Consider the following 21,332-nt stretch of genomic DNA (forward strand, 5'->3'; position numbering starts at 1 on the left):
GGCCGTGTTTAACTTGATCAGTTGGTTTCTGGAGTAACTACCTGGTTTCTCCCACTGGTATATCACCTGTGTAATTAGTGAATGTCCTCATGGAGATATTTTGACTCTGCAGTCGCCTTTTTTTTTATTATTCGGCATGCTTGCTTTGTTGAGCAGCTAATATACATGCATTGGCTGTGCCTGATGAATACTTCGTGTACTTCACAGGCAAATAGAGCGTTTTATCCTTTCAGGTTTCCTAGTCTAGATGAGAAGACAGTTGATTCATCGACTGGTCCTGAAGATGGAGAGCAATTAAGCTTATTTTAGGAAATTTTTATTAAGGAATTGGAACAAAAGCATATTTTTACATAGTTCTAATCTGGTTTAATATAAATTTTACTTATTAATATTGTGTGTGGTGGGGGAGGCAGTCTGTAAAGGACAACTTGTGGAATCAGTTCTCTCCTTACACTTAGTGGGCTCCAGGGATTGAACTCAGGGCATCAGGCTTGTGCCACAAGCACCTTTATCTGCTGAGCCATTTCACCAACCATAGTTTTTTTATTGTTAGCATATCTTCTTTGTACAAGATATGGGTTTTGTACAAAATATTATTTGTATAAAATAATGGATGGCATTTCATGCATGTGTAATCATGTACTTTACTCATATCTGTCCCTTCCCATACCCTCTTCTCTGTCTTTCTAGAACCCCAATATTACCCCTTCTACTTTCCTTTTTTTGTTGTTTTTTTTTTGTTTATTTTATTTTATTTTATTTTTTATTTATTAAGGATTTCTGCCTCCTCCCCGCCACCGCCTCCCATTTCCCTCCCCCTCCCCCAATCAAGTTCCTCTCCCTCATCAGCTTGAAGAGCAATAAGGTTCCCTGACCTGTGGGAAATCCAAGGACCACCCACCTCCATCCAGGTCTAGTAAGGTGAACATCCAAACTGCCTAGGCTCCCCCAAAGCCAGTACGTGCAGTAGGATCAAAAACCCATTGTTATTGTTCTTGAGTTCTCAGCCTTCTACTTTCTTATTTGTATCTTTTTTATCTAGATTTCATGTATGAGAGAAAGAGTGTCTTACTTTATGTAGCATGATCTCCAGAACCATCCGTTTTCCTGTAGATGATATTTCAGTTTTCATTTTAACTGAGAGAAACTGCATCGCGCCAATGTAATGTTTTCCTTATTTGTTCACTTACACAGTTTGGCTGTTGTTGCTTTTCTAAGCAAATAAATGGGGCTTCAGTGTTCTAATAAGACTAGAGAATATTCTGTTTCTGGGAGTAATGTAACTGCTCAGCATAATCGTTTAGTAGTACTTCCTATCATTGTCCGCTTAAAATTAATATTCCTTACTCCTAGAAATACAACAATATCCATTACTTGGCTTTCCACTTTTTAAATTTCTTAAGTTGATAATGATTTGAAGTAGTTGGGGAGAAATTTATTTTGTTTTTCTCAAGTTTAAATTTTATTCCCAGTACAATAAAACTCAGCTTAAAGCAATTGATCACTTTACTGAGAAAATTAAAGTAATTATTTCTTGTTGTAGAAGTTTATTCTTAAAATTGTGCTTGGTAGGACAATAGAACCAGTTACACAACTCTTGTTCTGTGTGCCTCAGTAGTGCAAAGTTGAGATGTTTTTGGTTTAATGCTTAGCTGACTTTCCCCTCATGTCCTTTAGTACACAATATTTCAGCAGTTCACAGTAGTAGAGTGGGTTGTCACTTCAGTGTTCTTACCGATTAATGGGGCATTGTAATAGCTACTGTGAAGTTTAAATCTCATACATGCAAAATGCTTAGAACAATATGAGCACAGAGACAAAACCCACCATTAACCATTACGGAGGGTGGTAGTGGAGGCTAAAGTTGTGTGCTGACTTAGAAGCTAGAATTCCCTGCACTTTTCCTATGCATTTGTTCTGAATAGCTGCTAAGTCCCACCAAACTTGTTGCTTTCTATACAGTTTTGTTACTTTAATAGTTAATAGGGGAATTTCCATCTTGCCTTTTGAGAAACATACTCACTTCAGCAATTTAGTTAGCTAAAATTGTTGAATACAGACTAGAAATGGACAAAGGACAATAAACATATTTGTTTTTCTAGTTGTTTTAAAAATACATTTTCTAGTAACATGGTGAATAAAATGATTTGGGGTCCATATGATAAGCTTAAGCAGAGCCTACTTCCCCCACTCAGGAAGATTGCCTACAGTTTCTTCTTGATGCACATTCAAGGAGCACGTGAGCTTGTCTCTTCCTGAGCTGTCTGGACTCTCTCTCTAGTAATACATGGCTTTCTTTCTGATGGTACCAAGAGTTTGCTTTTGTGCGAGGCCCTGCTTTTCTACCTTGGATTACCACCAATGTTTAAAATACAAAGTCCATTTCATTTACTGAAGTTCTTATTGGTGGTCACTGCCAGGAAATAGGGTTGACAAATAACCTGAACACTGAAGAAGTGACAAAGACTCAGATGGTCTCAGAAAGCACTAGTCATGGTAGTATATCCATTACCAGTTTACCCAGAATTGTATGTTTGGGCTTTGTTTTATGCAGTATGCTTTCTAGTTTCCTAAATGACACCATAATGAGGTATACTGGTTCTTACGTGAGAACTTGTTGTAGGGAGTTGCAGGCTGCATTCCTGCTGCCCAGCTCCCAGCCACTGGCTAGCTTTACCCGAAATAACAACACACAAACTGTATTCATTTAAACACTGCCTGGCCCATTTCTATTAATGTGTGTAGCACCGAGGTGCGCTTACCGGGAAGATTCTAGCCTACATTCATCCTGGGTCAGAGCTTCATCGTGTCTGCTCTGAGAGGAGCTGCATGATTTCTGAGCTCACTTCCTCTTCCTCCCAGCATTCTGTTCTGTTTACTCCGCCTATCTAAATTCTGCCCTATCAGTTGGGCCAAGGCAGTTTACCTCCTCCATCAAGAACTAGCCCATTCAACCTATCTCTGTGTCAACAGTGGTGTTAGAAAGCTTAAGACTGCTTTCCCTCTGGGAGCTTCACTTTTCCCATCTATGAAATGGGAATGGCTGCACTTGTACACTTGTAGAAATTAGACAGGTTGGTGCATCTCAAGTTAATGTGTGAATTTTAGTCCATGCTCTTCCAGAGCTATTTGAACATAAATGTTCGATCTTCCTGTCTAGAAAATGAAAATTAGTAAGATTTTCATATTCAATTCAGATAGCTTGTTTTAAGGGTCAAATAAAACAATGTTATGTGAAAGCATTTTGTTAATTAGTATTCTGTGCAGGTGCAAGATCTTAGACCTTAACCCATGAGTTGGTTCAAGGTGATTTCCTTTTTTACTTAAAAAGATTTTCTTGTTTTTAACAAAGTTTGCTTCTGAGTTTTGCAAATGTGAATGTAGGCATAGAAGATCCCTCCTTATCCGCCTGCAGCATTGGTCTTGAAATCATTTTGTGGTCACCCCAACTCCACTTCCTTTGCGTCAAACATTTGAAGAGACACTGTCAAAATATTTTAAATGCGTACAAATGATTAACGTCTATCAAGACGAGAGATTCTCCCGTTCTCACTCAGCCATCGGCTCCTGTCAGACTTTGAAACACAGCTACCTTCAAAACCATTCCCTTTATTAGCCCAAGGCTTAATATAAAAACTTTAAGGACAGTGCTTATCTCTGTGTAAATAAGCAAACATTTTTAATAGCTTTCTGTGTTCTAAAAAGCACACCAAAATAGGGGAAATTTCCTTTGTTAGAATAAATTCTCTTATTCCCAATTTAAGATTTGAGAGGTGGTTCTCTTCATGGATTAAGTGAAGTCACGAGATGCTGGTTGGTTGGTGTTTGTTTTCTGTGTTTTGGCATTCATGTACCCGGTCTAGCTCCGAACTAGTCGTCCTTCTGCCCTTCCCTTTCGCACTCATGCCCAGTACCATTGAGATTTTTGATTATCATAATTATATGTATTACTGACCTCTAGGGATGCTTCTGAAATTCCTAAAATACAGGCCAGGCTACTACAGTATCAAAATGGTGGCAGTACTGAGTCTGAACAACCCTAGTTGAGAGAAACAAATTACATCTTTGGGGAAAATGTTAATTGCTTTCCCATCAGGATGCAGTAAGTTATCCTTGTGAGTACCAAAACTCTGGGCATGTCATTTGGCTAGTCTAGAAGGGGGTGGGAGTGTACACAGTGGTGCCCTTTATTTATTTTGGGTAGGAGACTGTGGGCTTTCCTGTCCTCTAGTGCTACAGTAAGCTGAAAAAACAGAGGGACTAACTTCCAGCTGCTACCTCCGACACCATTGTTCTCTTTTGTTTAGAAAAGCTGCTTATTACTCCTCCTGATCATGAAAGAGCAGTGGTGACTGAAAGTACCCTTGGGTCCTTTGCTGCACTGGGTTCCTAAGGCAGCTCCACCACACGTGCACCTAAGCAGTTGGTTTTGAATCATCCTGTTGATCCACTCACAGTGGAACTTCATGGCCACCCATTTGCCTGCTAGAATAGAAATGGTTGTCCTTCCTCTCTTCCCGAGCGGGGACTTGTAGCTGTTTCCTAGGTGATAAGCAGAGGTTGTCCCAATGTGAATGGTTAAAAATAAAAGAAAACCTGTGATATTAAAGGCCAAAGATCAGTTTTCCAGTTTCCCTTCTTTAGGAGATACCCGACAGCATCATATTTTAAGAAGTCTGTCTTTGGGAAGACTTAATGTGAAAACAGATGTCTTTCACTGCATATTATAGGACAAATGACTGGAGACTTCTAGCAAACTAAAATTTAATGTATTTTATGGCTTTATTTTCATTTTCTCCCAACCACACCCCCAAAACTGGTACCGTGCTAGAGTATGGGTTGTTTTTTTTGGGAGGTGGGCGAGGGGGGTGCTCATTTTCCTCTGGAGACTCTGTTGAGAGTGACATGCATTCTTTCCAACAATTAAGCAGAGCTTCAGTTTAGCAAGTGATACAATAAAGAACCTTATTATCGTAGCAAGATTCCTAACATTGTTTTCCTGTCTTGGAATTAATGGTGCTATTTCAAACCCTTAGTTCTAGATCACATTGGGATAGGACTGCATACATGGTGTCAGCCCTGCCAACATAATAGTAACAAATAGAACCAGTAACTGAGACGTTAGAACAGTTTTGTATATGTATTGAAGAATTATAAATCCTACTCAGGTTTAAGAATACATAGAGAAATTTGAAGAAAGTACTGTTTAGTGACTGGACTTGTGTTATAAATGCTGGCCCACTGTATAGACAATGGCCTTCATGTAAAGATTCTAGCAACTTCTATTAGAACCATCAATCCGTATATGCAAGAATGCACAGAAAGAGAAATAGCTCTTGTGGCACATTTTATTTGCTGTTTAGTAATGCTAATTCCATGTCTTAATCTTAATCTGGGGTCATTATGTATGTAAATAGCTGATGGTACTGAATTGGTTTAGAACATTTGAGATGGGAGTAAAAGTTGAGTTTGAACTCATTTTTGTGACTGCAGCTTTAGTATGTCACTAGTAAAATTTTCTAAAATCAGGACTTCTGAGAGGTCAAAAGCAGAGTAAAAATATGTCTGGTTGAAAAAAAATCTCTTTTTTTCCTATCTGATTTGGCCAATGACCCTAAAAGTTATAAGTGGAGGACATTTGCTAGTCTTGGTCTTATTCCTGAGTCCTTGTCTAAACTAGAACTTGTTGCTTTGCTGTAGTCTGTAGACCAGCAGTTCTCAACCCATGGTCTTACCCCTTTGCATACCAGATATTTACATTACAACTCCTAACAGTAGCAAACTTACAGTAATTAAGTAGAAATGAAAATGTTATGATCGGGGACCATCACAACATGTATTAAATGGTCACAGCATTAGGGAGGTTGAGAACCTCTGCTGTAGACTTTTCCTAAATAATATATAACAGTGTACACGTTACTTGTAAATTCTTAGGCCAGGGCCAGATAGCTGCTTATATTTTTTCCAGCTACAAAATTCTTTTAATTTTTAGAGACAGAGAAAACAGATTGCTTTGTTTACAGAGCTGCACGTAGAACACAGGCTAACACTTGCTAGCTCCGTGATACACTAATGTCAGTCAAATTTGGGGATTCAGATAATAGTTTTAGACTTTAGGAGTGGACATGCTTTGCTAGTACTATAATGTGGAAAATACAAAAGAGCTTTTTTAAAATTTGCTTACATTTTTGCTACCCTGTTCTCTCTATTGAAAGAACTCCCTCTGGTCATCTCTTTGTGATATGCCACTGGCAAATCTGCCGGAGAAGGTCTTGTTGTTTACTTTCTTCTGATTTTATTGGGTACAGATTCTTCTGTTGACATTTTTTACTATAATACAAACAATATATGTACTGAACAGGTTTTTTTTATTATTTATATGTTTAGCATTATATATGTGACACTGTATGTGTGTGTATATATATATTATATGTAATATATATAATCAAGAATTAGAGAATAGAGCCCATGAATTTGAGAGCTGCAAGGGATGTGTGGGGGGAAAGAGGAGGAAAATTATCTGTTATATTTTAATTTCAATAAGTAAATAATTTTTAAAAATCTATTAAGTCGCCGGGCGACGGTGGCGCACGCCTTTAATCCCAGCACTCGGGAGGCAGAGGCAGGCGGATCTCTGTGAGTTCGAGACCAGTCTGGTCTACAGAGCTAGTTCCAGGACAGGCTCCAAAGCCACAGAGAAACCCTGTCTCGAAAAACCAAAAAAAAAACCAAAAAAAAAAAAATCTATTAAGTCACTTTTTTATGGATCATTTGGTTTCTGTTGAGATATACATTGTCATTCTAGCAGCTTCTTTGTTGTAGATAAAATACTGTTTCTGTTTGTTTGGAGGATATTTTCTTTGGCTTTCGTATTTAGAACTTGTATCTTGGTGTGGATGTCTGAGTTACCTTGAAAAAGGATTGTTTACTCTCTTGAATCTTTAGTTTTACTTCTTGTCACAAATTTGTTGTCTTCAGACGTTAATTCTTCTTGAGTTCCAGTGATGCAAGGGTTAGATCTTTTGCTGTCGTCCCACTGTTGTTGTCCAGCCTGTCTAATGAACCTTTTATTGTGGTTTTACTGTGTTTCTTGGTTTGGCAGTTTCCACTTTGTGCCTTCTGTTTGTTCACTGAGACTTCGTACTTTATCTCACTGTCCCAGATGTGCCTGTAATTGCTTATTGGAGCATCTTATCATGGTTGCGTCTGACTTGTTGGGTAAGCCTGGGGTTTGTCATCCATCCATTGGTTACCTCTGTGTTTTAACTCTTTAGTTCTTGATATGTTGGAGTTACGTGTTAAAACTTGGACATTTTCAAATTGTGTTTTGAGACTATGTGTTATGTAAACCTTCTGTTTGCACTGCCATTTCCTGAGCCTGCTTTGTCAGGATAGTGGGTGTCTTCCTGTTACTGACAGCATATACAGTCTAGGTTCCCTATTCAGCCTCTCTCAGGTCGAGAGAAGGATGCTTCTTACTACTGCTGAGTGCATATGAGATTCCTTCCATGTCATCTCCACTGCTGTCACTGGGATTGAGTGAGAGTGTGCTTGTCCACCAAAAGCCTGCATTAACACTATCCTCCTGGGACTTTCCGTCTCTGGTGTGGTGACAGTGGTTTTCAAGGCTCCACACTGAACTCTGGCCGGTGAGAACGGAGCAGTTTCAGTAGTCTTTGCTGCAGTAGAGCAGCTGTCTTACCAAGCTGCCACCTTAGTTCCTTTAAACAGAAAGCAGCTCTTGTTTACTTTTGTCTGTACTAGTTCATATTCTCAGGCTGCTGGCGTCCTCAGTTCCACATCTGGCATATGTTAGCCAACGAGAGCACAGGGGACTCACTGGTATTCCTTGGATCCTGAAGTGTTTACCGTCTGCCTCTCTCAGCTTTTCATATCTTCATAGATAGATAGGTGGATGGATGGATAGATAGATAGATAGATAGATAGATAGATAGATAGATAGATAGACAGACAGACAGACAAACTGACAGATTGACTGATTTATGTTTATTTATCGTGCTATGGTGTGTATGTGGAGGTCAGAGGAGTTTGCTTCTTTCCCTTCACCAAATGGGATCCCAGATCAAACAGGTCATTCCGGCTTGCTGGCAAGCACCTTTTCTAGTTGGCCGTCTTACCAGCCTCCTCCCTTAATAGATTAGAAAAAAAACTTCTCCCATCTTTTATATTATTATAGCCAGGGTCTTTAATTATACTTTGTAGAAATAATAGGGAAATGTACAAGTACTTTCTGTAAAGTAGCAGACAGCCAGATGTACATTTGATCTGTTTGTATCAAATACAGAACCATTATCAGGGGAAACATCACATTCTGGGTATTTCATGTGGTTTGCGTAATGTGCTCACAAAGACTGCTGGAAAACAGTGTCTTTATTTAAACTGGAATCATTGCTAATGTTTTTAACAAAAACCATTTCTCTCTAGGAAATAATGCAAAAGGTGTCTCAAGGCTCCTGATCAGTGAACAAAGATTTGAGAAAGACAGCCAAGCTCATGTTTTCTCCTGATCAAGAAAACCATCCTTCCAAAGCCCCAGTGAAATATGGTGAACTCATTGTCTTAGGGTAAGACCTCGGCATGGTGAGACAACCCAGTAGGTTGTGGTGATTTTGGTCTCTAGAGTGGAATTGTCGTGAATTTGTTTTTAAGAATTTGTACCTTACTATTTCCAGAAGAATTAAAGCAAACACTGTTACCAGTTTAAGAAATCTATTATACCCATATTTATGCCATTCTTAAGTGTTAAGATACTGAATAAGGGGCTGGAGAGATGGCTCAGAGACTAACAGTAACAGCACTTGCTGCCCTTAACTTCCAGTGGAACTGAGTTCAGTTTCCAGCACCCACATCAGACAGCTCACAGTAGTCCAAATGATCCAACACTCTCTCCAGGCCTGCAAGCAACCACACACATAAATAAAATCTGTTTTTTTAAAGTACTAAATAATCTTTACCTTGTCCTGCCCTAGAAAATGAATTGTATTTTCTGTCCAATGTTTTGAAAATTTTTCTTTAGCTGCTTGGTCATCTTTACCAAAATTCCCCTTTCCCTTTCTTGCCTTAGGTCATTTTGTGTATCTTAGTATGTATTTATTTGTTCTTTCGCCTTCAGGGGTAGTGTTAGTTTGCAGAAGGACCAGGTTTGCACAGACCTATGGGAGCAGTAAGTGACTCTTAAGTACAGTGTCTAAGTATCCGTTTGCATCAGTTACCTGACTAATTTAAACTCCTGGAAAAAATCTGAAGAGTGAAGAATAGGTGATTTCATTATTTCAGTTATTTTAACCTAAACTTGCTGTAACTGTGAGATGCAAGTACAGTTGTTAACTAAGAAGTCAAGAGACTGAAAATTATGAAATCTCCTGTCCTTCTGGCACTTATTTTTTTCCTAAATATCTGGTGCTCTACACTTTGTAATGCCTTTGAGAATCAGACTAGTGTAGCTTCTTGTTTATTATTTATTATTATGGTGTCTTTTTAAAGCTTAGCTTTGTATGGGCACTTTGCCTGCACTGCACAGACACCTGATGCCCACAGGGGTCAGAAAGCAGCTTTGGCCTCCCTGGGACTGGAGTTAAGAGAAGGTGGTGAGCTGCCATGTGAGTGATGGAAACTAAGCCAATGCTCTTAACTGCTGCACAACCTCACCAACTCCTGCTCATGACTTCTTGATGGGAGGTCATAGATCCCAGGTCCCATCGTTTCTCCCAGCAGTGCTAGTGGTATTGCCAAGAACGGGTCATCTGTACTGGCCAAACTCAAACCAAACTTATGTTGGATGTGATGGCACATGCCTGTAACCCCAACATTTGGGTTATTTTTAGAAAACTAATTCTTTCGGCCTATTTACTATACCAGTTTTTTGGTTTTGAGTGTAGGATTAAAATGATGTACGAGATAGAATTCAGTGGTGCCTGGTTATGGTACATACCTACATATGTTTAAGTTTTTCATTTTTTCCCAGTTGTTTTATTTATATTTCTTACTGTTTGCCCTGAGGTTTACAAATGTAGAGAAATGATTGAAGGATTGAAGCAGCAGCAGTGGGTGTCATCAGTACTTGGACGGGAGGTGGCAGCACACCAGTGTTTCTCAGGTCGCTAGGATTTAACAAGTCAGACACTCGTTACTCCAGAAGTTTGTCTTTTAAAGTGTTGGGTTCACAATTAGAAATAGCTGCAAAAAGTTTACCTCAAAGAGTATAGTCACATGGGACCCAGCACCCGCTCCTCAGCTCTTGCGCATGCGGATAACTCAGAGCTGTGATAATATTCTCTATGGCTCGAAACATAGCCACAGTTTCATCTTCTTTCACACCCAAGCAGCTAGTCTGGAGATCACCAGTTACTAGAAGGGAATTTGAGATACTTAATTGAGAATTAAATATACGTGGAGGGCAAACGATAACCTTTGTTTTGTGATTGCATAATCCTTGAAAGAGATCAACTAAACTGCTTTTCTGTTCTACCAGATATAATGGGTCTCTCCCGAATGGCGATAGAGGAAGGAGGAAAAGTAGGTTTGCTTTGTTTAAAAGACCTAAGGCAAATGGGGTGAAGCCCAGCACTGTGCATATTGCATGTACTCCTCAGGCTGCCAAGGTAAGAGAACGTTCTAAAGAAGTTAGTTGGACTGTTCTTTTGTGTGGTCTATATTCTCTAGTGCTTCACATTTCTGTTTCAAATTTCTCCTTTTGTTTGGATTGAGGAAGAGACTTTGGAAACATGTTATCTGAAAGGCTGCCTAATGGAATTGTCTCTTTCTCCCACCCACCCACCCACCCTTAGTGACAGACTAGGGGCAGGTAGGTAATTAGAAGAAAATATTCCCAGTTCCTAAGGCTCTGTGGGTCCTCTGGTTTTTATTTTGTTCTTGGCTTCTGACATTCATAGGACCTGGGCAATCATTGGATTGCAGACAGAGGAAGTGCATTCCTGCTGGACCGCACACTTCTCACCCTCCAGGCCTTATTAATCCTCCCAGCCCTGTTGATTTCCTCACCATAAGTTTTATAGGCTGGACCTCTAAGACACTGTGCCTTTCTTAGACATTTTGCCTTGGAATTCCTCTCTTTGCAGTTTATAACACAAACTGAATTCAGTTATACAGTATCCAAATATAAACAATTACGGAGTTCGTTGACTTTTAGAGCTATCAGTAGCTAAGTAGCCCTAAGGTGCACATGAACATCACAGCATATGTGGTTAAGTGTATGGTGAATAAATGAGGTGCATTAAAGTTGGTATATGTTGCTTGTTTTCGGTGCCTAGTCCCTAAAGTTAATTAGATTTCAGCTTTGTTTGATATCCAGCGTGGATATCAAGCCTTGATTTGGCCTTCCCTTGGTCACTATTTGAGAGCCAGTGAGTGTGAGAAGGGCCTTTCTAAGGTGTTTCCTCTTGTACCTTTGTAGAGGAGGATTGTGTTTAGTGGATGGAGGTATTCTTTGTAGTATTTACCCATGGAAGTGCTCTCGGAATTTGGAATATACCAGTTCTTCAGCATGAAGACTGTCCCACATGTTACAGGTGTTTAAGTCCTTGGTTCCATATGCACCAAAAGTCATTTAATCACTAGCATCATGTGACAGCCAAAAGTATTTCAGTATTTTCAGATGCCTCTTAGCTACATAATACCTCTAGTTGAAGACCACTGTCAAGGGAAATATATATATAATCTACTTCTATAATACTTTCTCATTTCGTGTGTGCTCATGCATGTATATGTGTGCAAACGTGTTTGTGTGTGTGTGCCTGTGAAGGCCAGATGTCAACATCTGGTGGCTTTCCAGTCACTCTCTATCTTGTTTTTGAGTCAGGGTTCACTGAATCTGGAGGTCTTTGACCTAGATGGACTGGCTGGCCAGTGAACTCAAGGTGTCCTCCTGCCTCTGCTTCCCTAACACTGAGATATCTCCCAGCCTTACTTTCTCAATTTTTTTATATTATCTCGTCCTTCATGTTTTCACCGTTAGCTCCTTTTTAAACAAAAATCTCAGGGATTGAAAATTGATGAACGTCAAATTTTAAGATTTTTCATATATGAATTTTTTTCTATATGTCTGGCAGTCATCTAGGATGGATTTAAACCCTGACTTTCAGTGGCATACCCCAATGTAGTTCTTAGTAATAGCTAAAATATAATTACAGCCTCATTATCCACAAACTCTATTAAGAGTTAACCTTCAGAACAGTGGTAGGGCTGTTTCCTAGTGTGTGATGTCCTGAGTGTTCAATCCCAGAACATCCACTACAACAAAGCTAACGTCAGCCCTGTCGTGTGGTACACACCTGTATTTTCTGTTCCAGAGGCTAAGGAGGGATGGAGAGTTGGAGATCAACACGGATAGCACTTGAGACCCTGTCTCCTTCCCTTGCTCCCCTAAAGAAAATTCCAGAAGTTAGCAATTATTTGAAAATTTATTCTCTTAATACAGAGTTTCTGTAGATTTTAAAACAGGTGAAAACAATTATATCTATGAATACATAAATAATAATTCTCTGTATTGGATTCATGAGGATGGATACTTCTAAAGAAAGAGACATAGAAAAGGCATGAGGGTAGCCTCAGTTATATTTCAGATTTTATTTTAAGAACAAAAAAAAGTAGGGGGAGGCACCAAGATCATTCAGTGAGTTAATGAACTTTGCATTAAGCCTGACTGCCTGAGTTGAACCCCTGGATCACGAGAGGAGAGAACTAACTCCCACATGTGTGTGCGAGCACACACACATTCGCAAATAAATAAATAAGGTTTATGCACAAGACGGAATCTGATTGATTGTCCACACCTGTATAATCCCAGCCATGGAAAACTAAGGAGGATCCAGAATTAATTCAAGGCCAGGCTGCATTGCATAGTGAGGGCTGGCTCATCTTAATCTTCCTAAGACAGAATTTTAAAAATTTAAAAACCAGAAAGCCAGGTATGATGACACACACCTGTAACCACCACTCTCCATAGAAACTGAGATAGGATTTCAAGTTTAAGGCCAGCCTGGACTACAGAGTCTGGTGCACTCAAAACAAACAAACACAGAAGCCTACTGTGGTGGCTCATGCCTTTAATGCCATCACTCAGGAGACAGAGGCAGATCATAAAATCTGTAAATTAGAGGCCGGCTTGATCTACATAGCAAGTTCCAGGACAACCAGGGCCATGTAAAGAGATCCTGTCTCAGAGTAGCCCACAGACAAGTGAGATGGAAAAGTAGCACTTTTAAGCTTTGCAAAAATCTGGTGTTTGGTGCTTAGGTATTTATTATCTTTAGATATTTGAAATTTAATTTCTTTAATATTAAAACTTCAAAAGGCCTAACCTATTACAGATTAACTGAAAAGTGAGAATAAACCTTTCCCCCTCTTTGCTTTGCTTACACTTGTCTTTTTATCTGTTTTCCTTTTGTATGCCTGTTTCTATGTCCTTATTTCAGTAACTAGATTTTCCCTTCCATTGTCCTCAGCTCATTACCATAGGAAGCCTGAAAATACAACAGAAACAGTGGACGTCCACTTAGGACAAATAAAAATGTGCCTTTCATCATGGTATCTATTTCATCTTGTAATGTTTAATCATCCTGTAAATTTTTCTGTATCTGGTCCAGTGTATCATAAACACTTGTCGTCTGTAGGATTATAAAATGAGCTGATAATTCTGACTTACCTGTATAAGTCTTTTTTTTTTTTTTTTTTTTAGATTTCGAGACAGGGTATCTATGTTGCTTTTGGTTCCTGTGCTGGATCTTCCTCTTGTAGACCAGACTGGCCTTGATAATTCTTTACATCACTTTAAAAATGAGGGGTTTTTTCTTGCAAGAATTTTGTGGGTTTTTTTCCTCACCAGAGAAATACTGCGTGTAGGTTTCAGTTTCCACATGGTAGTTGATTTCGACTCCATTAAATTTACTTTTAAGTGAAAAGAGTTTAAAGTGTATGTTTTTGTTCTTGTCAAGTGTTCTATAACCACTGAGCCTGCGGAAACCACAGTCAGAATTGAAGTTATAGACTTCTAGCCTTTGCCCTAAACTCCAGGAGGGAGATACGTGTGTGTGACAGATATTTTACCTTTCTTTAGAAAAGAGATTTTTTTTTATTTGATTGACTGCTAATTTTTGCTATTAACGTTTTCATTCATAGGCAATAAGCAACAAGGACCAGCATAGCATATCATATACTTTGTCTCGAGCCCAGACAGTGGTGGTGGAATATACTCATGACAGCAACACTGATATGTTTCAGGTATTATATAACATAATTTTTTTCTTTAAAAATGAAAAAATTTTAAAACACCTATTATCGGTGATTTTGCTATGATGCGATTAAATATTATACTTTCATAATGTATGTTTAAAATATGTATTGATTTTTGAATCTTCATTTCTAAAAGTCATTGTAGTGTTGTTTAAAGATGGGCTTTGAAGCTAGAAAGTTGACTTTAAGGGTTAAGATCACTTGCTACTCTTGCAGAGGACTGAGATTTGGTACCTAGCACCCACATTAGGAGGCTCATAATTGCCTACAACTCGGGTTCCAGGGGCTCTAACATGTCTTCTGGCCCCCAAGTACACTAGGCACACAAATGGTGTATGTATATGCATGCAGGCACTCACACATACACATGAAATATAAAAGGAGAGAGAGAGATGGCTGTAGGATCTGAGTTCCTGGCAGACTTGTCTTCACTACTCTGTGCCTCCTCTTCCTCCTCTGTGACGTGCAGAGAAGATCCTCATGAGCGTGTGCATGGAGCATATGCAGACCTGAGGCAGCTGTCTAGTAAACCCTCAGTAAATGCTTGTTGTTGTTATTCCAAACAAGAACTCCAGAAACATTCTGCACATAGTTTGGACTTTCTGTTGCCACCATTTCCTACCTGCCTCTCAGTTTCTAACTATTTTCATCAACTATAGCAATTTGGTTTTCAGCACACATGTGGTCAAAGCTACAGGTATAATGAAAGTCTCTCCCTCTGGCTCCGTTTCTCTGTACCAACCTGGTGCTGACATTTATTTTATATACTGGTAGATTACAGAGCAGTGGAGTCCAGAGACACTAGAATTCTTGATATTTTATCTCTTCATGTTAGGTTTTCTAAAGAAACTTACCTAGAATTGACTATTATCAATCAATTAAAATTGTCCCAGTAAGGTTTTTTTCATTTTTCTTTATAATACTAAATAAAAACACCTAGAGAGGTATTTAATTTTGATCAGTAGCAAAATATATTTGAGACTCATCTCTTGTCTAGCTCTGTAAATAAGATGTAGATTTGTTTTTTTAAGAATAGTATCTTTACAGTTATTATTAGAATATGATACTTGTTTCTCTTCCTTGTTTTTACTAAACTAAATAAACAACAGCCTTAGTGGTGAAAGATTGGGTCATGATAAAAATAACATAATAGTAACAGTGTTTTTCCACATCATTATTAACAAGCAATTTTTAAAATGAATGTGGTTAGTTTTCTAAAAATCAAGATGACAGGTAGCTGTTTGCTCACTGATTTGAAATTTAACTTTAAAAAGTACCTTGTATTTATTTATCTTATCCTTTGTATTTGGCGCTTTGTTCTATGTTAATTTTACAATATTAAAAATGTGTTTCTACAAGCATCATCCATATGGAAATTTAAACATATCTGCACTATAAAGTCTAAGAAAAAGCAGAAACCAGTCTAGTAAATTAGCTCAATATTAAGGGATGAATTATCTGCCTTCCAAACTGAATAAAAACATTCATGCTGAGCCTGTCAGGTCGAAATTCAGATTCCAGTCCAGTCCAGTTATATGTGGCGGTACTCCTCAGTGTCTCACTGTGAAGTGCAGACTTCTGATGGGTAAAGACTTCACTCTTTCTTTAGTCTGTCCCTTCTGACCAGTTTAATAGGATTTCTGACAATAACCAATCAGTGGAATAGCATAAAGTGTGGTAGGAGATTGACAGTTCTACTTAGAGCTAGAACGTGGTCCATAGAAATAACAGGAAATTAGTTTGCATTGACTCTGTGACCTTTTTAAGGCAGCTCTTGAGTCTGCTCTTATCTCCTCTGGAAAAGTAAAAACATATGATGTGGCACAAAATTGTAATTCCAGCTACTTGGGAAACTGAGGCAGGAAGAGGAAGAATACTAGGTCCTCATGGGCTGTATAGCCGGACCCCTCCCCAACACAAAGGCACCCTGTTTGCAGAGAGTTGGGATTTTCTACGTGCCATCTTTAAGCTGTTAGTATATTACAGAGCTGATGGCTTCAAGACATCCCGCTAAACCAGTGACATGTGCCACTTTTGTCTCTTTCACTTGTCTTTTCCCCTCGACTTCTGTAATGCAGGGGACTTGCTCACTCTCTAGCACTTTAAAGATAGTTTACCTGGCACACGCCTCACCGAGGACTCCAGCTACAGACCTTACTGCTCAAAAATGGAAAAGTGCCGAGGTCTCAGACAAATCCTACAGCCTACACAGAATTCTTTTTCTGTGCCTCCTTGGGGGACCTTGGAACAAAGTACCTTTGAAGTACTGTTCTTTGAAGTTTAGTTATTTGATGTCTCAATCCTTATCAGAGTAAGTGGTTCGAGGAGAGCTTGTTGCTAAGAACAAGCACAACCAAAAGCAAAAACTGACAGCTGCTAACCTAACACAGAGACCCCAAGCAAGACTGTGTGCAGCCTTCACAAGGGTCGGTGCTGGTGGACAGCTCGGAATCCAACAACAGCTTAGCTTGTTTAAAATGGTGCTCTGGAGTCAGATGAAAGACTTACCCACATTCCGTGGATTCTGTGAAAGTGGGGTGATATATGGTGGATATATTTCTACCTTAAAAGACTTACCCACATTCCGTGTATTCTGTCAAGGTGGGGTGGTATATGGTGGATATGTTTCTACCTTAAAAGGGTTAAAGTCTGTGGCCATGGAAGAACTTCAGCCACATTGGATTCTTTATTCCCCAAGGGTTTCAGAAATTCCATTGTATGTTTCCACTTAACTCTGTGCTCCAAGTGACTGCTGTATCAGAGAGTGTGACAGATTAGTTTTCAAAGGTGTAGATGTCTCCATAGTTAAGTATTATTAGTTTGAGCTTTAGAAATTTCAGAGGCTTAATGTTTTTAACTGTATCTCTTTCTTAATGGGTTCTACTGTGTTCTTTGAATTAAGTTGTATGTTCTTTTTTTTTTTTTTTCCTTTTAGATTGGTCGGTCAACTGAAAGTCCTATTGATTTTGTAGTAACTGACACAGTTCCTGGAAGTCAGAGTAATTCTGACACACAGTCAGTACAAAGCACTATCTCAAGATTTGCCTGTAGGATCATATGTGAGCGCAATCCCCCGTTTACTGCTCGGATTTATGCTGCAGGATTTGATTCATCAAAAAACATCTTTCTTGGGGTAAAAAGCTTTTTTCCTAATGCATTCTTTTACACAAGTTTCTGTTTCCAAATTGCATATAAATAGAAGCTCACTATTGTTACAGGAAAAGGCTGCCAAATGGAAGACATCTGATGGGCAGATGGATGGCCTGACCACTAATGGTGTTCTTGTGATGCATCCACGCAATGGCTTCACAGAAGACTCCAAGCCTGGAATATGGAGAGAAATATCAGTATGTGGGAATGTGTTCAGTCTGCGAGAAACCAGATCAGCCCAACAGAGAGGAAAGATGGTAAATGCTTCTATATAGCTTCTTTTTACAACAATAAACAGGATGAGTTGAAGCGGATGTTGTGTGTTTGTTTGTGTGTGTGTGTGTGTGTGTGTGTGTGTGTGTGTGTGTTGGTTTTTTCAGCTCTTAGACATAGTTCTGACACACGAAAACTAAGACCATCAAACACTGACTTCCAAACACCAATTTTAGATGATAGTGTTTTATTCAATTAGGAAAGATTAAGCATTTATTCTTTGTGTATGTCTTTGACTATACTTAACCAATTAAAAATAATTAAGTTTGTTGATTAACCAGGTAATTAAATCATAAGTTATCTTTTGTCTTGAAAAAGAGAAGTTACTATTCAATGTGTTGGTGATTTTCAAATTCAACATTTTCATAACTTCTGCTGAAATTTCTATTTCCACATTACACATAAATAGAAACTTCCTTAAGTCTAGCAGGTAGCCTGGAAGGGCTGCCCTCCCCGCACTTGCTGGGACTTATTGAAGATCTAATGTAAACACAAGGGTAAAAGTGGTTTTGATTCTTTTCTGCTTCAGGTGGAAATTGAAACTAATCAGCTACAAGATGGCTCCTTAATTGACCTTTGTGGTGCAACCTTGCTTTGGCGTACTGCAGAAGGCCTTTCCCACACTCCTACTGTGAAGCATTTAGAAGCTTTAAGACAGGAAATTAATGCAGCTCGACCTCAGTGCCCTGTAGGGTTCAACACACTAGCCTTCCCCAGTATGAAGAGGAAAGACGTTGTCGATGAAAAACAACCGTGGGTATATCTAAACTGCGGCCATGTTCATGGTTATCATAACTGGGGAAACAAAGAAGAACGTGACGGAAAAGATCGTGAATGTCCTATGTGTAGGTCTGTTGGTCCCTATGTCCCTCTGTGGCTTGGATGTGAAGCTGGATTTTATGTGGACGCCGGCCCTCCCACCCATGCCTTTAGCCCTTGTGGGCACGTGTGTTCAGAAAAGACAACGGCCTATTGGTCCCAGATCCCACTTCCTCATGGTACTCACACTTTTCACGCAGCCTGCCCCTTCTGTGCACATCAGTTGGCTGGTGAACAAGGCTATATCAGACTCATTTTCCAAGGACCTCTAGACTAACAGTGTCTGTAGGACTGCATTATAAGTTTATAAGCTAAGGGAGTTGGGTTTTCCAACCCGTTGTCCATGTAAGTTCCTCTGCTCTGGTCATTTGCATTAAGATGAAGAATTTTTTAAAATATTTATAATAGCAATTTCTGAGAAAAATCTGGGAACTCAAGCAAAGGAATTTTTGAAAGTTCCAGACTTCTGAATTCTGAGTTTTAAAACTATATTTTGAGGAGAAAAAGACATAGTCTAATCTGATGCCTTCGTTTTAGTGTTTTTGAATCACCACCCATCCTCAGTGTTGAGTTGTTCTGTATAACTGAGGGTCTGTTGGTTCAAACTATGTTAGTTTACAATTTGTTGCAAACATTGTAAAATACAGCAACATGTATATTAATTTTTTCTATTTATCTTTATCATAGAAAATACCTTAGAATGTCATGATAGAATAGCATGGTGATGATGGCGTGGCGTCACACACTTTGGTGTGAAATAGTTTAGTGGGCGCATAGCTCAAAGGATTTGCAGTTAAGAAGAAAGACGAGAGCTTCCTTCCCCAGGCGCATATAAGTAGGGAATTTGATGAATTAGAGTATTTCATAAAACCAGATTCACATTAATTACATTGTCTAAGAGGTGTTTGTTTTTAACCACATTGAAGTTAATCGGAGAACGTTTTTTTCCTTAATGTTTCTCTCAAGTGTAGTACTATAACAAAAGCTAATGCTAAGAGACATTTTATATGCTCCTTTGAATATGCAATCTAATCTAGATGATCTATTTTTCTCCCGTGGTAACTGATCTGTTTTTAGTGCCAGCGACATTTGGCAAGTTTATTTTTTTGGATATAAACTGTGGTTCATCTGTTCACTGTTTCTAAAAAAAAAAGAAAAGAAAAAAGAAAAAAATCCTATGAGAAAGTGCATAAATTAACAAGAAATTAACAAGAAAATTACTTGATTTGCTTTTAGAAAAATGAAATAAAAAGTGTTTAGTTAATTACTCTGTATTTGGTTATTCCAGGCATCAGAAACCTAGAGCTCAAAGGGTTGAATGACAGCAGTCCCTCCCTTTCCCCCGCAGACCAGCCTTAACTCTGGGCTCGACTCCTGAGACAGCGGAGGGGGACACACCGCAGGGTCTCTTAGTTCTCTGATCCCAGTATGTGCTGTGCAAGACAGTTTCTTCTCACCCTAGCCTTTTTAAATGCCCCAGCCGTACAAACAGTTGCACTACACCAAACCCTTTTAACACTTGTAGAAATCAGTGTACAGTAGATTAGACAAAGTCGTCTTTCAGTCTTTTAATTTCTTTTCCTTTAGTTTGAAAAATTGTATAATACTTAATTGACTATTGTCAAATTTTTATATGTGGTAGTATAGCTTTAATTTATCTTACTACATCAATGTTTTGATTTTCTTAAGTAAGACAAAAACGTCACTTAGAAGCCATGAACTATTTTATTTTATTTGTCAAAATTCTTTGTTTTGAAAATGATCATTTGGGTTCACTCAGGAAATGCATGTCAAGAAATTTGTATTATAAGTTAGCTGTGATGTATCAGTAACTGCTGGTTATTACCCTTTTTTCAAAGAAATTTAATTGATTTTGACGTTTTCTAGTCACATGCTTTGTGACTGATGCAAGGAAATCTAGTCCTGTGTTGTGTTTGTTCTTGTCACTTCTGTTGAGGCTATATATTGTAGCTTAATTTTTATTTGCAATTAATTTATTCAAACTAAGTAAATACTTTTCAAAATAGATATTTGAATTTGTCTCTGTGGGTTCCTTTTTTTACAGTTGAGAATGGGGAAGCCAGAAGTGATCAGTCTACCCCAGACTAAACAGATCGGCTCCACTCTCTGATGCAGTCATATTAAATACATAGGAGTTTGCATTTAGGGGAACACTAAAGTCTCTGTTCTCTAGGTTAGGCCTGATAGGGAGCTGGAGACTGAGCTACCTGAATTGTGCTTGTGGTGATAAAGGTTCATGTTCTTCCCAGAAGCCCTGAATTTTTGTCTTCTATCAGCTAAGGTATAAAACATGGCTCATTTTCTATGCAACTCGAGTTTTTAAAACTCAGAAAATAAAAATTCTAAGTCAGACGTTTTTGTTCAAGCACTTTGAATAGTAGTTCTGTTTCTATGGCGGTGCCATACTTACTCATCTGTGCTAAAGGAATTTCAGGGCCTGGACAGGTGGCTTAGCGGTCGAGAGCACTTGCTGCTCTTGCAGAGGATGGGAGTTTCATCCAGCACTTGCTCACGGCAGGTGGCTTACACCACATTTGATTGTCTCCAGGGAATCCAGTGCTCTCCTCTGACCTATGAGTGCACCTGCGCATGTGCAAACACCTACACACATGCAAACACATGCACATACCAATAATGTGTGTGTGTGTGTGTGTGGGTGTGGGTGTGGGTGTGGGTGTGTGGGTGGTGGCAGCACATAGCTTTAACCCCAGCACTGGGGAAGCAGAGGCAGATGGATCTCTGAGTTTGAGACCAGCCTGGTCAACAGAGTGAGTTCCAGCCCAGCCAAGGCTACATAA

General features: G+C 39.0%; 1 protein-coding gene across 1 annotated transcript in view; it reads left to right on the forward strand.

The window, feature by feature from the left end:
* Positions 1–20,839, forward strand: part of Peli1 (pellino E3 ubiquitin protein ligase 1) — a 55,395-nt gene extending 34,556 nt beyond the window's left edge. Inside the window, exons 2-7 of the mRNA XM_005366458.2 lie at positions 8,446–8,585; positions 10,493–10,622; positions 14,158–14,259; positions 17,207–17,404; positions 17,490–17,678; positions 18,224–20,839. Of these exons, the coding sequence (XP_005366515.1) occupies positions 8,515–8,585; positions 10,493–10,622; positions 14,158–14,259; positions 17,207–17,404; positions 17,490–17,678; positions 18,224–18,790 (1,257 nt within the window). The 5' untranslated portion in view covers positions 8,446–8,514 and the 3' untranslated portion in view covers positions 18,791–20,839. The remainder of the gene's footprint in view (positions 1–8,445; positions 8,586–10,492; positions 10,623–14,157; positions 14,260–17,206; positions 17,405–17,489; positions 17,679–18,223) is intronic.
* Positions 20,840–21,332: the final 493 nt, after the last annotated feature.

Source organism: Microtus ochrogaster, unplaced genomic scaffold (assembly GCF_000317375.1).
Source record: "Microtus ochrogaster isolate Prairie Vole_2 unplaced genomic scaffold, MicOch1.0 UNK9, whole genome shotgun sequence".
Classification (NCBI taxonomy): Eukaryota; Metazoa; Chordata; class Mammalia; order Rodentia; family Cricetidae; genus Microtus; species Microtus ochrogaster.